Source organism: Leucopleurus acutus (genome assembly GCF_964270905.1).
Source record: "Leucopleurus acutus genome assembly, chromosome: 3".
In the NCBI taxonomy this organism is placed as follows: domain Eukaryota; kingdom Metazoa; phylum Chordata; class Mammalia; order Artiodactyla; family Delphinidae; genus Leucopleurus; species Leucopleurus acutus.
The window spans coordinates 51,587,854-51,606,031 of NC_139145.1; the positions used below are offsets into that span (position 1 = coordinate 51,587,854).

The 18,178-nt window shown below is 37.1% G+C and overlaps 1 protein-coding gene across 6 annotated transcripts in view; it reads right to left on the reverse strand.

Annotated features, from left to right (window-relative positions):
• FBXO38 (F-box protein 38) overlaps window positions 1–18,178 on the reverse strand; it is a 52,450-nt gene that overhangs the window by 24,589 nt on the left and 9,683 nt on the right. For 5 of the 6 annotated variants that reach the window (XM_082837171.1, XM_082837175.1, XM_082837174.1 and 2 more), the window contains 10 exons: window positions 16,618–16,751; window positions 13,654–13,817; window positions 13,279–13,444; window positions 11,868–12,005; window positions 10,565–10,702; window positions 8,591–8,684; window positions 7,448–7,578; window positions 3,257–3,427; window positions 1,466–1,608; window positions 356–566 (listed from right to left, as the gene is read on the reverse strand). In XM_082837171.1, coding sequence (XP_082693297.1) covers window positions 356–566; window positions 1,466–1,608; window positions 3,257–3,427; window positions 7,448–7,578; window positions 8,591–8,684; window positions 10,565–10,702; window positions 11,868–12,005; window positions 13,279–13,444; window positions 13,654–13,817; window positions 16,618–16,751 — 1,490 coding nt within the window. The remainder of the gene's footprint in view (window positions 1–355; window positions 567–1,465; window positions 1,609–3,256; window positions 3,428–7,447; window positions 7,579–8,590; window positions 8,685–10,564; window positions 10,703–11,867; window positions 12,006–13,278; window positions 13,445–13,653; window positions 13,818–16,617; window positions 16,752–18,178) is intronic. The other variant, XM_082837173.1, reaches the window with a different exon arrangement.

Here is an 18,178-nt window from a genome sequence, read left to right on the forward strand (position 1 = left end):
TTGTTTGTTTGTTTGTTTTGCGGTACGCGGGCCTCTCACTGTTGTGGCCTCTCCCGTTGCAGAGCACAGGCTCCGGACGCGCAGGCTCAGAGGCCATGGCTCACGGGCACAGCCGCTCCGTGGCATGTGGGATCCTCCTGGACCGGGGCACGAACCCGTGTCCCCTGCATCGGCAGGCGGACTCTCAACCACTGCACCACCAGGGAAGCCCCCCTCATTTCTTTTGTTAGCAAGGTCCCCCAACGTGTAAAGTGACAAACTGAAATAGGCGGTGAAGGAAAGAGAAGAGAGTAAGAGAAATATGACCCAAAGTAAAAATCATTTCTATCTGGAGCTCACAAAAGATCTGGGTTACCGTCGGCTGCAAACTGCTGCTCTCCTGGCTGCAGGTCTTGCCGGAAGTCATTCTCCTCATCTGAGTCATCTGGGTGATGGTGATTGTTGTCGTGGATGTTGGCGTTATTCTGCGCATTATTATCATTGTCATTGTTGGAGTTCTGATTGCTAACAAGGGCCGAGGAAACCCCAATTCCTGTGCCTGCACTCAGACCAACCCGAGCACAGCCCTAAAGCAAGAAGATACCACGTGCTTATTAATTTGGGTTAGTGTAGAACCCTGCATTTTTAATATTCCTCCATTTCATCTTTACACAGAATATTTATATGGCACTTTATGAAATACTTTCATATATTCATAAAGGACCTCATTTAAGGCCCAGAACGCTTCAAGCAAGAAAAAGCGGTATCACTCTTGATTTACAGATGATGACATGCACAATGGGAAGGGATCTGCCCAACAGTGCACGACCAGTAAGTGGTACACCTGGGACTTGAAACCCAATAATCTGTCCTCAAACCCTGAGCTTTCCCCACTATATCACACTGCTTCAACAGTGGGAATATAACCATTAAGAACTGACAAGAGAGAACATAATTTGTTGAAACATTAAGTTTTTATTACAATGCGTGTATAAAGCTTTATGTGTTAAGCAGTTTTAAAATAACATTTTGTACAACTGGGCAACCTCAGATTTCCCCAGATATGCAACTGAACAGAAAAGGTAGCAGCAAAGTAAAACATTCCCAAAACAAAATTCCTAATCCTTACTTATATTTTGGGTTGCTAATTAGAGATTTAATCTTCCAACTAATTACTCTTGAGTAATAACTTTTGCTTTAGCTTAAATTTCCACCTTTGCTCTTACCTTCACTTTATAAACCTGATGGAGACAGCTTTGCACTTACTTTTTCCTTTCCTTTCTCTGGAAATCCCTTAATAGTCATTTACCAGAACAAGTGGCTATACATTATTATAACCTTTATGCCTTCCTTCACTGAGGCTGGCAGTAAAAAGTCAAATTATAACATTGTAAAGGCATATTATTAGGAAAAAAAATTACTTAGGTTGTTTTATTTTCTTCCTTCAGTATCAAAATAAACAAAAATGCTCTCAAATGTGACTTACTTTGGGTGGTTCACGAAACATCTGGTCCAGTGAAATAAACTCCAGGCTGGGCAACAGTTCAATAAACTGTCCAAAGGAGTCCAGCTTCAAAGCATGGCAACGCACTAAGTTGATATCAACCAATCGAGTCCATCTTGAGTGGTCTATTGAAGAAACGATATGGCCAGAGAGAATGTAACTAACACTTTCTCCATTACTCATGAATTTTGCTATAGGTCACAAAGACTTTCAAATCCTTTTTCCCTGAGTAAATTTTCTTTTATTTCATGATCTCTAACACTTGATGACTCTAAACTATGATGTTTCCTTACCTAATTTCATTGTGAGAAATAGATGGCTTGGAAATCATTAACTTGAAACTAAGTCAGCCTATACTTAAATGTGATTCACTTAAAAACCTACATGCCTATTTAACGATAGGATACTAGTTAAAAGAAATGTTGGCATATTCCTTTCATAAAACAGTATGCAGCTATTAAAAGAATGAAGAAGAACTGAATATGCTTACTAATATGGAAAGCTCTCCAAAATATTCTTAGTGCAAAACACAAGCTACAGGACAATGTATACACAGTAAGGTCCTTTCGTATATGTAAATCATTTTTAAATGCTATATATGTATAGGCTGCAATATGCACAAAATAACCTGTCCAGAAGAATATACAAGAAACCGTTGATGGTGGTTACCTTTGAGAAGAGGAGACTTTTCATTTTGTACCTTTCTGTATTGTTTGATACTGTTTATCAAATGCATGTATTACTTTTAGTTTTTAAGTGTTAACAGGAGTTCTGAGTGATGGGATTATAGGCCATTTTTTATTTTCTTCTTTATACTCTTCTGTATTTAAGAAAACAGACAAACCAAAAACCCAATAAATGTTATTTTTTAAAAGCGATCTACGCCGCATACAGCCTAAAGTTTATTTCCCAATAACTTCTTGGTGCTGCTAGGCAAGGGGTAGAACTTCTCTTCTCATGGGTGAGACATGGCCATTCTAACAAATGATCTCAGCAGAGGCCTGGGAGCCCTACAAAAGGTCTGGAGATGGGTTTTGTAAGGAGCTACAGTATCCCTGTGCGGTGGCCCAGACGGCAGAAGAGACTGGTCTGCAGGTGTCAGTAAGGGGGCTTGGTTTGCTAAGAGGATGTCAAAACGAAAATTCTCTAGCTCTGAATTTATTTAAAGGCTTGTGAATTTAGGTTTTTAAGAAGGGCTTTAAAAGAAATAAATAGCATTACTCTCTCAGGGAGGGAAATAAACTCCCCTCATAAGGAAAAATACCAGGTGCAAAAGTCACACTTCTATACACAAGAGATACTGTATGGAGGGGAGATTTGAAATAGCCTAGGATTTTAAGGCAATAGAAAATTTCACAAGTTAATGTTTAATATGTCACCTAACTCAAGTTTTTAAAATACATACCCACTTTATTGGTTCAGATGATATGCCATTTGAAGTTAATACAGAGAAAACAACCATAACATCCCAGGCAACAATTCCTAACCTAAACTTTACATGCCTGGCCCAAAGAAAAACAAGTAAGTAAGGATCAGTACAACTGAATTATAACTTGGACAGTGCTAATTTCTAGGCAGAGAATTTCAGGAGTTCAAAGAGGCACTGAAAATATTTCCAACTCAGTTATCAAAGGTTCCCAGAACTTCTATGAATGATCCATATAAAATATCTACATTTTATATCAGGAATGTTAATTCATGACACACACGGAAAACAAAGATACATATTATTTTGACATTAATAAAATAGAGCCGCACTTAAGCATACAGTACCTGAGATCCAATTGTATGGGTTATGTAGATGGGGGCAATTATAAATTGCCAGATATTTGATACAGGAAAAAACTTCATTGACTGCCTTCATCCCTATATCAGTGATGATACCAGGATTTTCTACCACATCAGCCAAACCATACTTCACCAGATCTGCATTAGCCATTCTGCCTAGAAAGAGAAATTGATTTAAAAAACAAAAAAAGGTTCTTAAAGTGTCATGGAGTGTTGCCAATTCTTTACTTTAACATCCAGTATGATCAGTCTCTATGATCATCCGGCGTCATCTCTCCATCATCAGGTTCAGGTTCAGGTACAATTTTAGGTTAGGTATTCTGTACGAATGGTAGCCTTTATTTTGCAAAATAAAAATTTATGTTAAAAGTTAAGGGACAGCTAGTAGGAAAAGATTATTTTCAATTGTTTAGAAAAGGAAAAAAGAAGGCAAAGTCTTAAAGCAAAACTGAGGGATAAATTGTATTGGTTTACATTTATGGTGAAGTTTTAGTTTAAGCTTTTAAAAAGAAAAATAAAATCTTAAAAGTGTAACTCTTTCACTCTATAAGGATAATGTTTTTGGAGTCGGGTGTGGCCATGTGTAGAGAAGAGTACACTTTGAAATTCAGATTCATTTTTAGAACCATGTATAGGTTAGTAAATATGTACCTAACCTCAGAAAGTGGACTTTTAACTAACATATACACCCAACTCTCTCTGCCCTTGGGCTTTAGTGCCTACTGTCTTGTCACAGACTAGGGAGTGGGTTTAGTAAAAGGATCCTCCATTCTAGATTATGCTACAGGAAATCACACCTTATCCCTTGCTTCCTATCATTATTCCTGCCACCTGCCTGACCTTTGCTCTACAGGATGGTCCACCTGACTATGAGAAATTTGAAGGAAAATGGGACTCTGCCTAGTTAGTTTATAGTTACATTTTCAATGTCCAGCATAATGCTGGGATATTATGATATAGGAACCCAATAAATGTCTCTCATGGTCCTTGCAATCAACTGACATAAAATACAAAGAAAACACTTGCTCTGGACAAGCTGCCCTGCCCTTCAGGGCAGGGATTCATACCTTTAGCCTGGACATGTTTAAAACAACCAGTCTACTCCCAACTCTTCCAGTTTCACTTTCCATACAGTTCATGGTCTCTCTCCTAGAGTCCCTGTTTTTTGTATTTACTGGCATTTCTTGGAGATTTCACCTTAACCAATTCTTCATAATTTTTCTGAGCAATTTTCTTTAGTCTCCTGGTAAAAACTTCTTTCCTGCCCTTTGAACTTAAAATTTGCCTTCTCCCTTATGATCAGGTAGATTTTGAACTGATCCCAGGTAAGGTGTTGTCAGAATAATTGCTACAGCCTAGCATGATAAATCTATGTCTTACATTCATTCCTTTGAGACCTGTTCCTGCTCTTAGGGTCTCCTGATCATCACACTCCCTCAAAACTCTGATGACATCACCTAGGACTCAGATTGTTTCTTTCTGATTCAGCCCAGAGGTCAGCTAAAAGTAAAAGCTATCATTCACTGAATGCTTTCTAAGTGTAAGAGATTGTAATAATAAAATACCATGTTTTCTCATTTGTTAAATGGAGATAAGACCGTTTCCCACTTTTTTATTGGGTGGTTTGAACCCAGGAAATAACTTGCCCCAGGTCCCATGATTAATGAACTTCCATCTCACTCCCTCTTTCCAAAGCCCCAGCCCTAAAGACTACTGTATACTGCTTCTGGATCTGAATGGGTTTTGCACCCCTATCACCTTCACATGAATCTCTGAAATCATGAATCTATGTAAACAAAGAACCCCTAAGTATTCATCCTTGGATCACTTTTCTTATATTCCCAGTACACAGCATCTACTTTTCAGCACACCCATTTCCCCAATCTGGCACTGTCACTTTTACGATAAGTGTATGGGGACAAAGATGATGTTTCTATTTATATTTTGCCAGAAGCTTTGTGACAAAGAATTGCTGCAAGTTTTTTTTTTTTTTTTTTTTTTTTTTTTTTTTTTTTTTTTTGCGGTATGCGGGCCTCTCACCGTCGTGGCCTCTCCCGTTGCGGAGCACAGGCTCCAGACGGGCAGGTTCAGCGGCCACAGCTCACGGGCCTAGCCGCTCCATGGCATATGGGATCTTTCCAGACCGGGGCACGAACCCATGTCCCCTGCATCAGCAGGCGGACTCTCAACCACTGCGCCACCAGGGAAGCCCTGCTGCAAGTTTTACCAGGAGCCACCCTAACCTCCTGGAGAGATGCTTCAAAATCTAAGTGGCTGAGAAGCAAGAGATTAAGTGAAAGAGTATAAGCAGTGACCTCTCATTCCTCTCTACATAGTCTGTTAGACACACCTGGCACCTATTTTCATACAGAGAATCCCAGACTGTCTTTGGAGTAATAGAGGAGAGTACGTATACAGGAGAAATGGATGAACTGCAACAAATATGAAGAATGGCTTATAAAAAAAAATCAAAGCTAAGAGACTATTAAATATTAAGGAGACTATGAAACAAGTTACTTTGAAAAACGAGATAATGGTAGTCAAAAGGTAAAGTGTTGGGACTTCCCTGGTGGCAGAGTGGTTAAGAATCCACCTGCCAATGCAGGGGACATGGGTTCGAGTCCTGGCCCGGGAAGATCCCACGTGCCGCGGAGTGACCAAGCCTGTGCGCCACAACTACTGAGCTGCAACTACTGAAGCCTGCATGCCTAGAGCCCGTGCTCTGCAACAAGAGAAGTCACTGCAATGAGAAGCCCACGCACTGCAACGAAGAGTAGCCCCCACTCGCCGCAACTAGAGAAAGCCCGTGCGCAGCAACAAAGACTCAACGCAGCCCCCAAAAAAGGTAAAGTGTTTTTCTATTGAAAATATGTGTTGAGGGGAAAGAAGCACTATAGGGAAATAGCTGGTTCTAAAGATAATTCTCAAAGACATTCTTTCAGTGGACCTAAATGTGGCAATCATGAAAATACAAAATTTGTCAAGTTTTTAGCTTTCGAGAAAAACAAAAAACAAGACAGTAGAAAAAAACACCAATTACCAAGCTAATAATCTTAAGTTACTACATAGATACTATAGAAACAGAATGTTAGCAACTTCACTGAAAACCAGAAAAGCCTGATACCAAATACATTAATTTTATTTGAAATTACTATGCTAGTTTAGCATTTTAAAGCTACGTTGGTAAAAAGCTGATCTTTTCAAAGCTATATAGATTAAAAATGATTCCTGTATTAAAAAGGCTAGAAAATAATGCTTTGATTTTTTTTAATGCTTCACCTGTATTGGTGAGAACTGCAACAAAGTAAAAACAAAACAAAAATCCCAACTATTATTGTGACATATATCAGAAATGAAAAGGGACAAACAAGTCATATTGTTTGATCTAGACTAAAAAGAATTAAGCCTTCTTATGTTCTTCTACAATGCAAATTAGATCCAAAGAAAAAATGTCATCTGGTATGACAATGAGAGTTTAAGAAGACTTGTTACAAATTACATGGGTAAGAAACTAATTCTTGCAAAAATAAAAACATGCTGAAGGTGTAAATGTTTTTGCATGTCTGACTAATGTCATGTGGAAAAAAAGTTTGAATAATGAATTGACATGCATTCAAACCCAAAGGAATGAGTTCCCAATTGTAAATACATTCCAGAAAATGCTGTGAACAAGCCTTCCAACAGCAATCATCATTAAACGAATACTGACCATTATGTGCTCACACTATCTGGAAAATCCAGAACCCCCAGTGGGCTTATTACAGAAATGAAGAGCATGGGCAGGGAATGGGACCTCATCAGAGAGGACCATCAAAAGCTTCAAGAAGTGTGGCAGATCAAATTCAACAAATGGAACCAGGGATGACATTCTGTGAAAAAAATGAAGCAGAATGGGAAAGAAACTTGGGGAGCAAAGGGGACACAATATCAGATGTAAATAAGGATCTTTTTTTGGGTAGACAATCACTACACTTTCTATAATATGCTGAAATCAGAGGCAATATAGAAAGAAAAAAATCACTGACACTTCAAGTTTAAATTTTTTAAGAAGTGAGAGCACCTAAGATTTTAAGCTGTTTTATATTCAAGAAAATAATGGCACATCCCAATTCAGAGTTCACTTTGTCAAGTAAGTTCCTGACAACAATTTTAGGGATTAAATGAGATGATTCTTACTCTGCAGCAAAAACTCATCTACATATCCCAGATGAAGGGTTTCAAACTGGGGGAACTCCAACTCTGCCATCTTCAGGGCAGAAAAGACGCCATCTTTGGTTAGGGAAGGCTGGATCCGAACTTCATGTAACCTATGAACAAAGAGATACATATAAAAGTAAAATGAAAGCCATCAGAATCAAAGGTACTTCCTAATGTAAGGCTCTGAAAGAAGTTTATCTTACTGAAGTGTCAAATGCAAACAACTTTCCCCCCTCCACTAAAAAATATCAGATGTTTCCTTTAAAAGGGTATTTTATAAAGTGCGGACACGCCTTACGTGTACACTGAAGTTACAGTAAATAATAATGAGTTACACTGTTATAATCTTATATCCTTTCTGGTACTTTCTTAAACCTGATTAAGTCAAGGCAAGAATCTGCATTTCTTTAATATCTTTTTTAGGCTAGTATTAAGTCCCATTTAAACAAAGAGTATAGTTCTATAGTAAGTAACAATATTTACTCACTTAAACTTAGATAGAGTTTTGTTGTATTTATATTCTTAATATTCTACTGATGGAAAGTGAGAGTTTTGTTTTTTAATAAATTGAAAAATGGTTAATTCAATTTAAGTATTATAAAAGTAAAAGTAGAGGTAGACTTTTGATATGTAGGAAATAATAAACATGGCATAAAGTGATGTGAAAATAGGTTAAAAATATAAAGATGTTAAAGGTCAGGACTCTGAAAAAGCTGACTTACAACACTGATTTCTGAATAGCAAATATTATCACCAACTAACTAAAACAACTGGGAAAACCATCTGGAGGTTAAAACAATGGCTCCTGAGCCAGCTGCTGACACCAAAGCATCAATGCTGACTTCTGTTGGAGTCTCAGGCACTTCCAGATAATTGACTGCTTTTCTCTGATAAGACCACGCCCATCAAAGCTTGCTAGGTCTGGAGTGCAGCTCAGTTGGTCATCAGTTGTAACAGAAGACTCCCACTAAGTGATAACCTACTGCTATTTAAACAACTCCTTTGTATTTTAAATCTGAAAAAGGCATGCTCAAACTTCAAACACATATTCCCACCAATTTTTATAAAACAGGAAAAAACATAATTCTAAGACAAAAGAAACAATGGGAAGAGGAAACATACCTACGGGCAGCAGTGATGATGAGGTAACCAAGATCTACTTCAAGTGCATTTTTGCAAGCTCCCAAAACAATAGTGTGCAAATTTCTAAAACCACCTAGTTAAAGGAACAAAAACAATAATTTTTCCATTTGACCACAGCACTGTCTGTAAAGCATTTCTACATACTTTAGATGATAATTGTTTAGGCGTAATCATTTTAGTGCTTGTATATCACATTGTGGTTTTAATTTGCATTTCCCTAATGATTAGTGAAATTTATCCTGTTTTCATGTTTACTGGCCATTTAGATATCCTCTTTTGTGAAATTTTTTCTATTCAAAATGTTTTCCCATTTTTCCTATTGTGTTTTCTGACTTTTTCTTACTAATTTTAGTTCTTTCTGGATACAAGTCCTTTGTCAGCTGTATTGCAAATAGCTTCTCCCACTCTATAGCTTGGCTTTTTACTCTCTTACTCCTGCCTTTTGATGAACAAAAAAATCGTTAGCACAGTTTACCAATTTTTTTCTTTATGCTAAGTGTTCTTTGGTATACTATTTAAGAAATCTTTGACTACCAGAGGTCAAGAAGACGTTCTCCTGAGTTTTCTTTTAAAAACTGTATTTTTTACATTTGTATCTATGAATCATCTGGAATTAACTATTGTGTGAGGTATGCTGGCTCCTTAAGTAAAATATAAGGTGGAGTCATTCTTAAACACTTATTAGGGAAGAAAAGTCTCTGCTGCTCTTTTAGGCCCTTTATGCAAACTCTTAGCTTTTGGTACCTCTCTCCAGGTCTTCTAATGAATGACTGCACTGTGGTCTTCTTTTCCTTTCATTTTTTAAATTTATTTTTTACTTTTTATTTTTACAAGAGGTAAATAAACTGACACCAAGCATTCTTTTCCTTTCTGATTTTACCCTGTTAGCTAGAGCCATGGAATAAAAATTACACTGTTGGGCTTCCCTGGCAGCGCAGTGGTTGAGAGTCCACCTGCCGATGCAGGGGACACGGGTTCGTGACCCGGTCTGGGAGGATCCCACATGCCGTGGAGCGGCTGGGCCCGTGGGCCATGGCCACTGAGCCTGTGCCTCCGGAGCCTGTGCTCCGCAACGGGAGAGGCCACAACAGTGAGAGGCTCACGTACCGCAAAAAAAAAAAAAAAAATATGCTGTTGATCTTGAGGAAGTCTCCATCCCCTTCACACCATCTAATGAAGTGCACTTGTACCAGACTTGATTAACTGACAAAATGCTAAAAATGTACTTACTCATATTTTAACAGTATTAATGAGAATGTCTATTTGTTACCAATGGTACTAGATAATTTTTCATTTATATTTTGGATATTCACAGTTACATTTTCTGATCCCAACTATTAATTATCTATATAGCTAAACTTCTTGGTCTTTTTGTTGCAGTGAGGAGATAATTAACGTGGAGCACGTTATGCTACATATGATCATTTAAAATATAATTATGGGAGCTAGAAAGTAAAATCTTTTTTTCTTTTAAAAGCCAACATCTGATGGATGGACCTAATATCCAACTGTTAAACATGAAAACATTTTATATACTATAAGTATTAAGCAAATGTTAGATTAACATTACTAATGCCTAAGTTCTTTTGTAGAACTAAGTTGTCTAAGTCAAAAAACATCTCTTCCCAGCAAAAGGCACTAGGATATCTCTGTTAACATCTCTCAGAAAGAGTCCAAATATAACATGAGTTATTAACTAAGCAATAAGTATTAACAAGCCAGAAAACATGCCTTATCACTCTACTATTTTGAGAAGGTTTAACACTGCATAAAAAGGAAATGAATACTGGCCACACTCATGGTTACTTATTCTTCACTAAATACATCAGACAGAAAATACAATTACTAACAAGCATTTTCTTTTATAAAGACTCAGAAGAGAAGCTAAATAAAAGCTTACTAAATTTTAAACTGATTTTTTAAAATATTTAGTAACTAAAGGAAAATGAATACCTGATCTCCAACTGTCTTCAACTACATGTTGGATAAGACCTCCAAGGAAAGGAACTCGAACCATTTCCAAATGTTCCAAGTTGCGGGCAGAGGCTAAGCCTGTTACTAAAGGGACATATTTCAAGGAGTTTGTGGGTCCTGGAGAAAGACAATTTCAATGGAACAATGTAAATTATAAAGATGATTTTTCAAATCAGCAACTGAAATGAATAACTTATAAATTCTATGTCTGAAAATGACAGCCAAGTGGCTGGCTCTCTGCAATTTATACCTCTCATTGGAAAGAGTATTAGTCTGTTAACCACATACTTATTCAGCATAAGGATTTTTCAGTAACGTTGGAGATTTAGTATTTTTTGTAAATTCCCTGAAGTTTCAATAGTTTTGAGCTCAAAATAAATAAGGGGAAAAGGCAAGTTGAAAATTTGATCCTTCACTCTAACAAACAGCTCAATGACTTAAACATCTCTCTATGTGACCAGTGTTATATTAGGTGTTATGGAAGATTACAAAAGATAGGATCCTATCCATCAAAGAGCTTGCAACTGATGCAAACATAAAACTAACATGAATAATTATAAAAAAGATAAAAAGGCAGAACATATCAGGTACAAAAATAAGATCTGATATACTACATAAAAAAGAAAAAAGAAAGTTTGAAGAACAAAACTTAAAAAATATATACAAGTGAAGAGGAAGAAGGAAGTGTAAACCGCAGGACAAGGAAACAATAATACGGAAAAACACTCAGGCGAAAGCTGGTATGGCTGTTTGGGAACAGTGAGTAGGCAGGCCTGACAATAAAAGGAGTACCTTAGAAAGGAGTCTGAAATAAGGATATCAAGAGGGGCCCTGGGTATTATGAATTCTGAAGCAGAACAGTTCCCACTTGACACACTAGGGCAACAGAAGTACTGAAGGTTTCAGAACAGAAAAGTAGTATCATAAAAGCAGTGTTTTATGCTTTAAGGTAGATTAGGTCAGACAACTATTTACATGCAGAATGATCAGGAGGCCAGAGACAAAGAAAGTAAAAAAAATTTATTAAAACAATCCTATAAAAAGTGCCTATAAGAAATATGTAGAGACATTTTGACACCTTATTTTTTCTGCTAAGGGTCAAAGAAAAATCATATGACTACTGTCTTTAAAACAAAAAGTACATTTACCTTCATAAGGTAAGTTACAGACATAAACAGTAATAGCATAATATAATTTCACTTACAAATGTAGCTATGGAGTTTGCTTTAGGACATTTTTAGAATAGTATGTGTATAATTCCACCACAACTATGTACCCTTACCTGCACAGTTCCTCATGACAAAAGTTCGTAAGCTGATGCAAAGAAAATCTTTGAATGGCTGTGGTTTAGTGAGTCTTACCCACTTCATGTAAAGGTGCCTTAGCATTGGGATACAAGGAATTTCAGGAACATTCACCCCTAAAGCATATATACAAAAAAATAAAAAACAAGAAAACCACTAAAAGACTGTATTCTGTGTATAAGTTCAATAGTCTGTTTTTCAAGTTAACAATATATCCTTCCTGTATATTTTCATCAGAACAAATTACCTAATTAACACGTAGGAAGATAAGCTTATTTAAAACAGGCTTGTAAAGAACAGTTTAAGAAAACAATAAACAGACTATTATTTCTTTAGAAAAGGCATATGGGAAGATGGGATTTAAAAAGTACTTCTACATTTTATACACACAAGTTTTTCTTGCAACTCTAACTCTTCCAGAGTTACTAGGAATCATACCTGCAGAGGACCATTTCTGGAAGAAAGGGGTTGTAGAGTGGGAGGATGTCAGGAGATATGGAAGGAGACAGAGCATGGGTAACTTGAAAATTCTTATGGTACGAAGCAGTTTGAGGAACCTGTCCAAGAGTCTAAACACTGTAGACTAGGGAACAGCCAAGAAGTGACACAATTCTCGGAGAGAAATACAAGGATCCAGGGTGATGGCATTTAAAAAGCAGTAGCTGGCAAAACCAGTTTAATATAACTTTTAACCTTGAGTCAGTAGAAGCCCTGCTAGCAATAGCAACTAGAGAAAGCAAAATTGGGAGTACTTAAATTGTTGGTTCTTTGAAAGCTAAATTCTGCAGAATGCTCCTACTGTAAGGATTACACCTTAACCTGGTCCACGCAAAAAAACATAGTTGGCTTTAGTACTGAACTATGCATAAACACTGTACTAACTGAGGATTAGTCCAAAGGAAGAAAAGCAGAAGAAGTGAGGTACAGATTAGGACTCAAGATGCAAAACTCACAAAGGTACATTTAGCATCTACCATGATGATGGTCGCTCCGACTAGGAAACCCAAGGGTAGCAAGGGTGAGACAGATCCAGACAAGACAGTTATATTCTATGCCCAATCCACATTTTACCCCAAATCCATTCTATAAACAAAAAAGAAACAAAAACACAAAAACCCCAACTTTCAAAACTACCCAAACTGCCTATCAAAACGGGATCAGATTGGTTGTGAAATAGTAGTTCTCTCACCTACCTGTCTGCCGCCAACCCCCCACTCCCTGGGGCCCTTTAATGGGAAATCTAAAATTGTATACAAGTCTCACAAGCATTTCTTTTACCATCATCAATCAGCAAAGCCGTTTCTAAAATCCTCATTGTTCCCTTTCAGTGAATATTCAGTTGTATGGCATTTCAAGGAGTCACAAGCAACCCAAGAAACATGTACTTACCAACCAAATGTAAAGTTTGGATTTTGGCTCCTACAGGAATTTTCAGTTTATTTTCAGGAGGAATTGGAAATGCTCCATTACGATTACGAAACTTCCCCAAAATATGAACATGTGGCATGTATGTCCAAATAGATTCTACCAATTCCAAATGAGAAGTTTCCACACCCTACAGAATAATGCCAAAGCAAACACAAGAAAGGCTTTTAATTTAGCATCCAAAGCTTCTATTTGTGTATCATAAGATGCTAAGCATGCAGTGGAACTTAAAAGTTCGTTGTGGATGAAATTTTCATGTGACTGAACATGTTCTATCATTCTTTTAATTTAATATTTCATCAATTAGTTGATGTCAAATGTTCAACCAGGTGCACTCACCACTAAGTTCGGGCATGCCTGCAAAGCTTCCAGAACTCCTGGAATGCTAAAAGCCTCATGGCCCCGTACCCTTCGCCTCTCAAGGTATCTAGGGTGAAGGCCATACAGCTGTTCAACATCTGGCATCTTCTTCAATAGTGTCAGAAAACTGGAATCTGTGAAGCCTAAGAAGTTCACAAGTATTTAGAGCCAAGTTCATCTTTCTGTTGGTCAAAATTTATAGGCACTTGTAATTTTTATCAAAAGTTAAAACAATAACAAAAAAGATTTCCTTTTAAAATTTTCATAAGGCTAACACTACAGCTGAACAAATGGTTAAACAGAAAATATTTCCCTTAGTAACAGAGGAAATGTGTCAGGAACACCACTTATTCTGAGTTGATACTTTACAGCTGAAACTTTTAATTTACTATTTTCTTTTTTGTTGTTGCTCCTGCTTTTAAGGCACATAAATCTTCAACTAAGAACAACACACTTTTAAACCAGATGACTTGGACCTACTTGACTGATGTGAGAGGACGGACAACCTTTCTGGCCACCACCTTCCTCCCCCAAAGGTACTCTCTGGTCCATAAAACCTCTAGGCTCTAGAGAGGTCACAACTAAAAAAATAAGTAAGATAGGATCCCATCTTCAGGAAGCTCACAGTTCTAACCCAAATCCCATCTCAAACTGCGTTCTCTTAGTTACCCATTTCCCAATAATTACTTTATCCTGTGTTTAACTATCATTCCCAGGACGTTTTAGACAACTCATTCTTTTGAAAAAGACGGATGCAAGTTAGCTAAGAGAGCATAAGCAATCCAAACTACGAGGATGCTGAACTGACAGAAAACTATTTATCTGAGAGGCCAGCTGTGCTCCACAGTGGGAAACAACCAGATGGGAGGAGAAAGATACAGGTTACTTCCACAGTACAAGTTGCTGGTGCGGTAAGTAAGGAGATAAGTCTCATACTGATGATACTTTATTATCTTACTTTTTGTTTTTAATGGAGGCCACCAGAAAGCTAACTGTCTACTCACTAATGATAAATAAAAATATTAATTTTCAAGAATAAAAATGAAGTCCCAAACCATTAAGTGTTACTACAGTTTTCAAAAGTTGTTCTGCTTGTACAGGGCTAGTCTAGATGCTATGTTAGCTTCAGATTCACAAAAAAATGAAGAGTAAGAAGGGACCTCAAGAGATTACCTGGCCTAATTATAATAACAGTTCTTATTATTGTCTTATACAGTAACTCTACTAAACGATTCAATGTGTTAATCATTTTACATATCTACTCTCACAACCCAATGAAAAGGTTTATCACCCTATTTAAAAATGTAAAAAGTGAATGTGACCTTTGCCAATGTCCATCCTCTCTTGTTGTACATTACACGTTGCCTCTCTCCACCTTCTTTACAGAGATGGTGTGAGAGTCCAAGGAGATCATATATGTAAACCAAAAAGTGCTATATAAAAACCTTATTTAGCATTATTATATAGAGAATCAGGGTATAAACTCCAGAGACCAGACCAAGGTGGCATTAGCAAAGCAGGGTTAGTAAGACCTTATTCTAGGCCATAGAGACTTTGCTTTGACTCTCTTTTATATTTGTTGCAGTGATGGGAAGTCTTGGGCTCACAGGTATTTATCACAGTCTAAAAGAAGCCAGCAATGTGCAGACAAATTCTTCTCTAATTTGATACGGGGCAGAGATTTTAATTGTAAGATTGCACCACATGGGAGCTCTATCCTATCTCTTTATGTAGTGCATTAACCCCATGTCCATATTTCCTACTGGCCTAACCTCCGTTAAAGAAAATCTAATAAAAGAAATGACAGTCCTTTTCACATTGCCCTGATTTTTTCTTTCCTGCTGTCTCTGCAATATGATGAATGCTTTTCCCTTACGATAGTTTCTTTAAAGTATTTGAAGACAAATGTGCTTTGCTTCCCATCAAGCTGTGTTCTAGCCTCAAGTCTCTGCAATGTTCTTCACAAAAAGATATAGTGATAACTCCGGCCAACTGATAAGAGTTATCAGTTGACTGATGACCCTCTTGAAAGCTTATGCAGCACCCCAAACTGTACAATATCTCAGTATTTCAGAGGCAGTCTGTTCTGTTCCACACAATAGAACAGAAGAAGACAATTATCTCCTCAGCCCTTCACTTCTATTAAGGACCCCTCCCCTTTGCCCAGCACCATAGCTTAATCACATTTTCAAAATATCAGGATCTGAATATTGTTGATGAAAGGTAGTTTAAAAAGATATTCAAAATTGCTAAACAACATTAACTAAAGCAGAATAATTAACAGATTGGTGTTAACTGAAAAGAAGCCTGATTAGCCCTTAATATTATTTCTCCCCTTTGAGGTGTGCTCTGCTTAACTAAAGTTATGAACTTTCTTTTCTGGTGGTCTCCTTACCTGAGGTCCATTTGTTGTGGTTAGGGTACTAACTTTGAGTTCTTCACACGCAAGGCCAATGCATTATTTGAGAAATCTCCAAGACCTAGCACAGGCCTTTTAAAAGTGCTAAAGAAATGAAAGTTCCAGAAGTGCAATTTCTGTGACCTACAACTAGAGCAGCTTTACAAAAATTGATAAATATCTGTTTAACCAGAGGGTGCATGAAAATCTGCATCATGGAAGAAAGGACACTTTGTCAAATGTGATAGACATATACTTAGCTAATCAAAGTCTCAATATGTATTTTCCAGTCATATATTTGTGGAATAGACTGATGTAGTTTCTTAAGGAGTAGGAAATGAAAACAGACCACTAAAACAGTAAAGCCTCAGGCAAAACTCATTTCATCAACCTAAACTAACCTAAAAAATTTAGATAAAATCCTGCCTCCCTACCTACAAGGTGCCTAGATTGCCTATCCCAAAGTAACAAGTAGCTTTTCATGGGAACATTATTAGTAGTTTCCAGTGGGGCTCCACTGTACATTACAGGCTAAATTTACTTACCACTCGGCATGTATTCCCACCATCGCCCTGCACAAAGATCCACTACCCTCACAACTCTCAGATATAGGGTGACTGCTTCCTTTAGCTTCCGGGAAAGACATTCCATACACATGATATCCTGCAGAGGGAGGTACCTTTGTAAGAGAAAGAAACTCATATTTATCAAGTGGGTAAGTACTTCATCTCACTGACAGGTTACTTTTTCCTTCCTCCATTCTCCTGCCCCTCAAATAAAATAAGACTTCAGTAATATTCACCGAGTTTTAAGATTAACATGCATACATACCTTTTTACTAAAAAAAAAAAAAAATCAGCAAATACTCAAGCATCCAAATAAAGTGTGGAGCTCCCTCCACAGAGCATGTGATAAATCCTGCCTTTTTCCTTTTGATTTTAAGGACAAAGAAAATCCCCCCCAAAAAAAAGAAAGGAAGGATAAAAAAATCTCAGTACATTTCAAGGTATAGTGATAAGGGAATGTACAAAAGATCAGAGAACTGATCAATTTGAACAAATATGTATACTAAGTTTATAGTGTACATTTTCCCCTAGATCTTTTACCTTTTACTCACATACTCTAATAAAAGTATTGCATAAGCATTAAGTGAAAAACACTCATCTGAATTACAATTTCCTTTTTTCCGACCTCCCCTGTTATCTCTTCCTTCATGAAGCTTTTCAACTAACCTCTAGTTTTGTTGTTTCCAGTAATACCAATATATATCTCTCTCTCTCAACAGACCTAAGTTAATTAAAAAAAAAAAAAAGGCAAAAGCTACCCTTTATTGAGCTGGTATTGTGTCACAGACACTGTACTACAGTCACTGTTTCACAACTTCTACAAGCTAGGTTATTTTCCTGTTTGCAACACAGCCCTCCCCCAATCCTTTTTCTTCTCTTCTCTGTTCTGCTGTGTTCCCCACCCCTCTGACTATGAGGTGACTTTGGCCAACGGAAGGCAGGGCAAAGGCTTTCTGCTATTGCTAGTCCCCTAGCTGAATGAATCTTCAGCATCTCTTCCTGTTCCCTTAACCCTACCTACACCTCTCTGAATGATCCCTTCATTAAGTTATCTTCAAATTCCAGCCGAGGGTATCTTGTTTCCTGATACAACTCTCATTGATATAGTAGGTGCTATTGTTACTCCACTTTACAAGTGGTGAAATTGGCTCAGAAAAGTTAACCAGAAAAAAGTCAACAGCTAAATAATTTGAGAGAGTAGGAGCAAGGATGTCAACAGTTGGGTCTATTTCCTAAAAATTAAGCTAATTCTAAAGGAAAGTCCAGGTATACCTGCTGAATATTTCTCTGCTCTATTTTTTTTCTACCTCTGGCCCCTCTGCATTCTCTTTTATAACTATTTAAATAAAGAGAATAAAATAAAGTCAAATTCTCTACCAAAAAAGCATTATTGCCAACTTAATTTACAGTTTCCATAACTTAGATATGAGGATACTTTTCAGAAACTATATAACTATACACTTTATAAACAATGAAAAACTGAATTTGTTTTCTAAATCAAGTTTTGCCACTAAAACTTTTTTCCACAAATCACTGATTT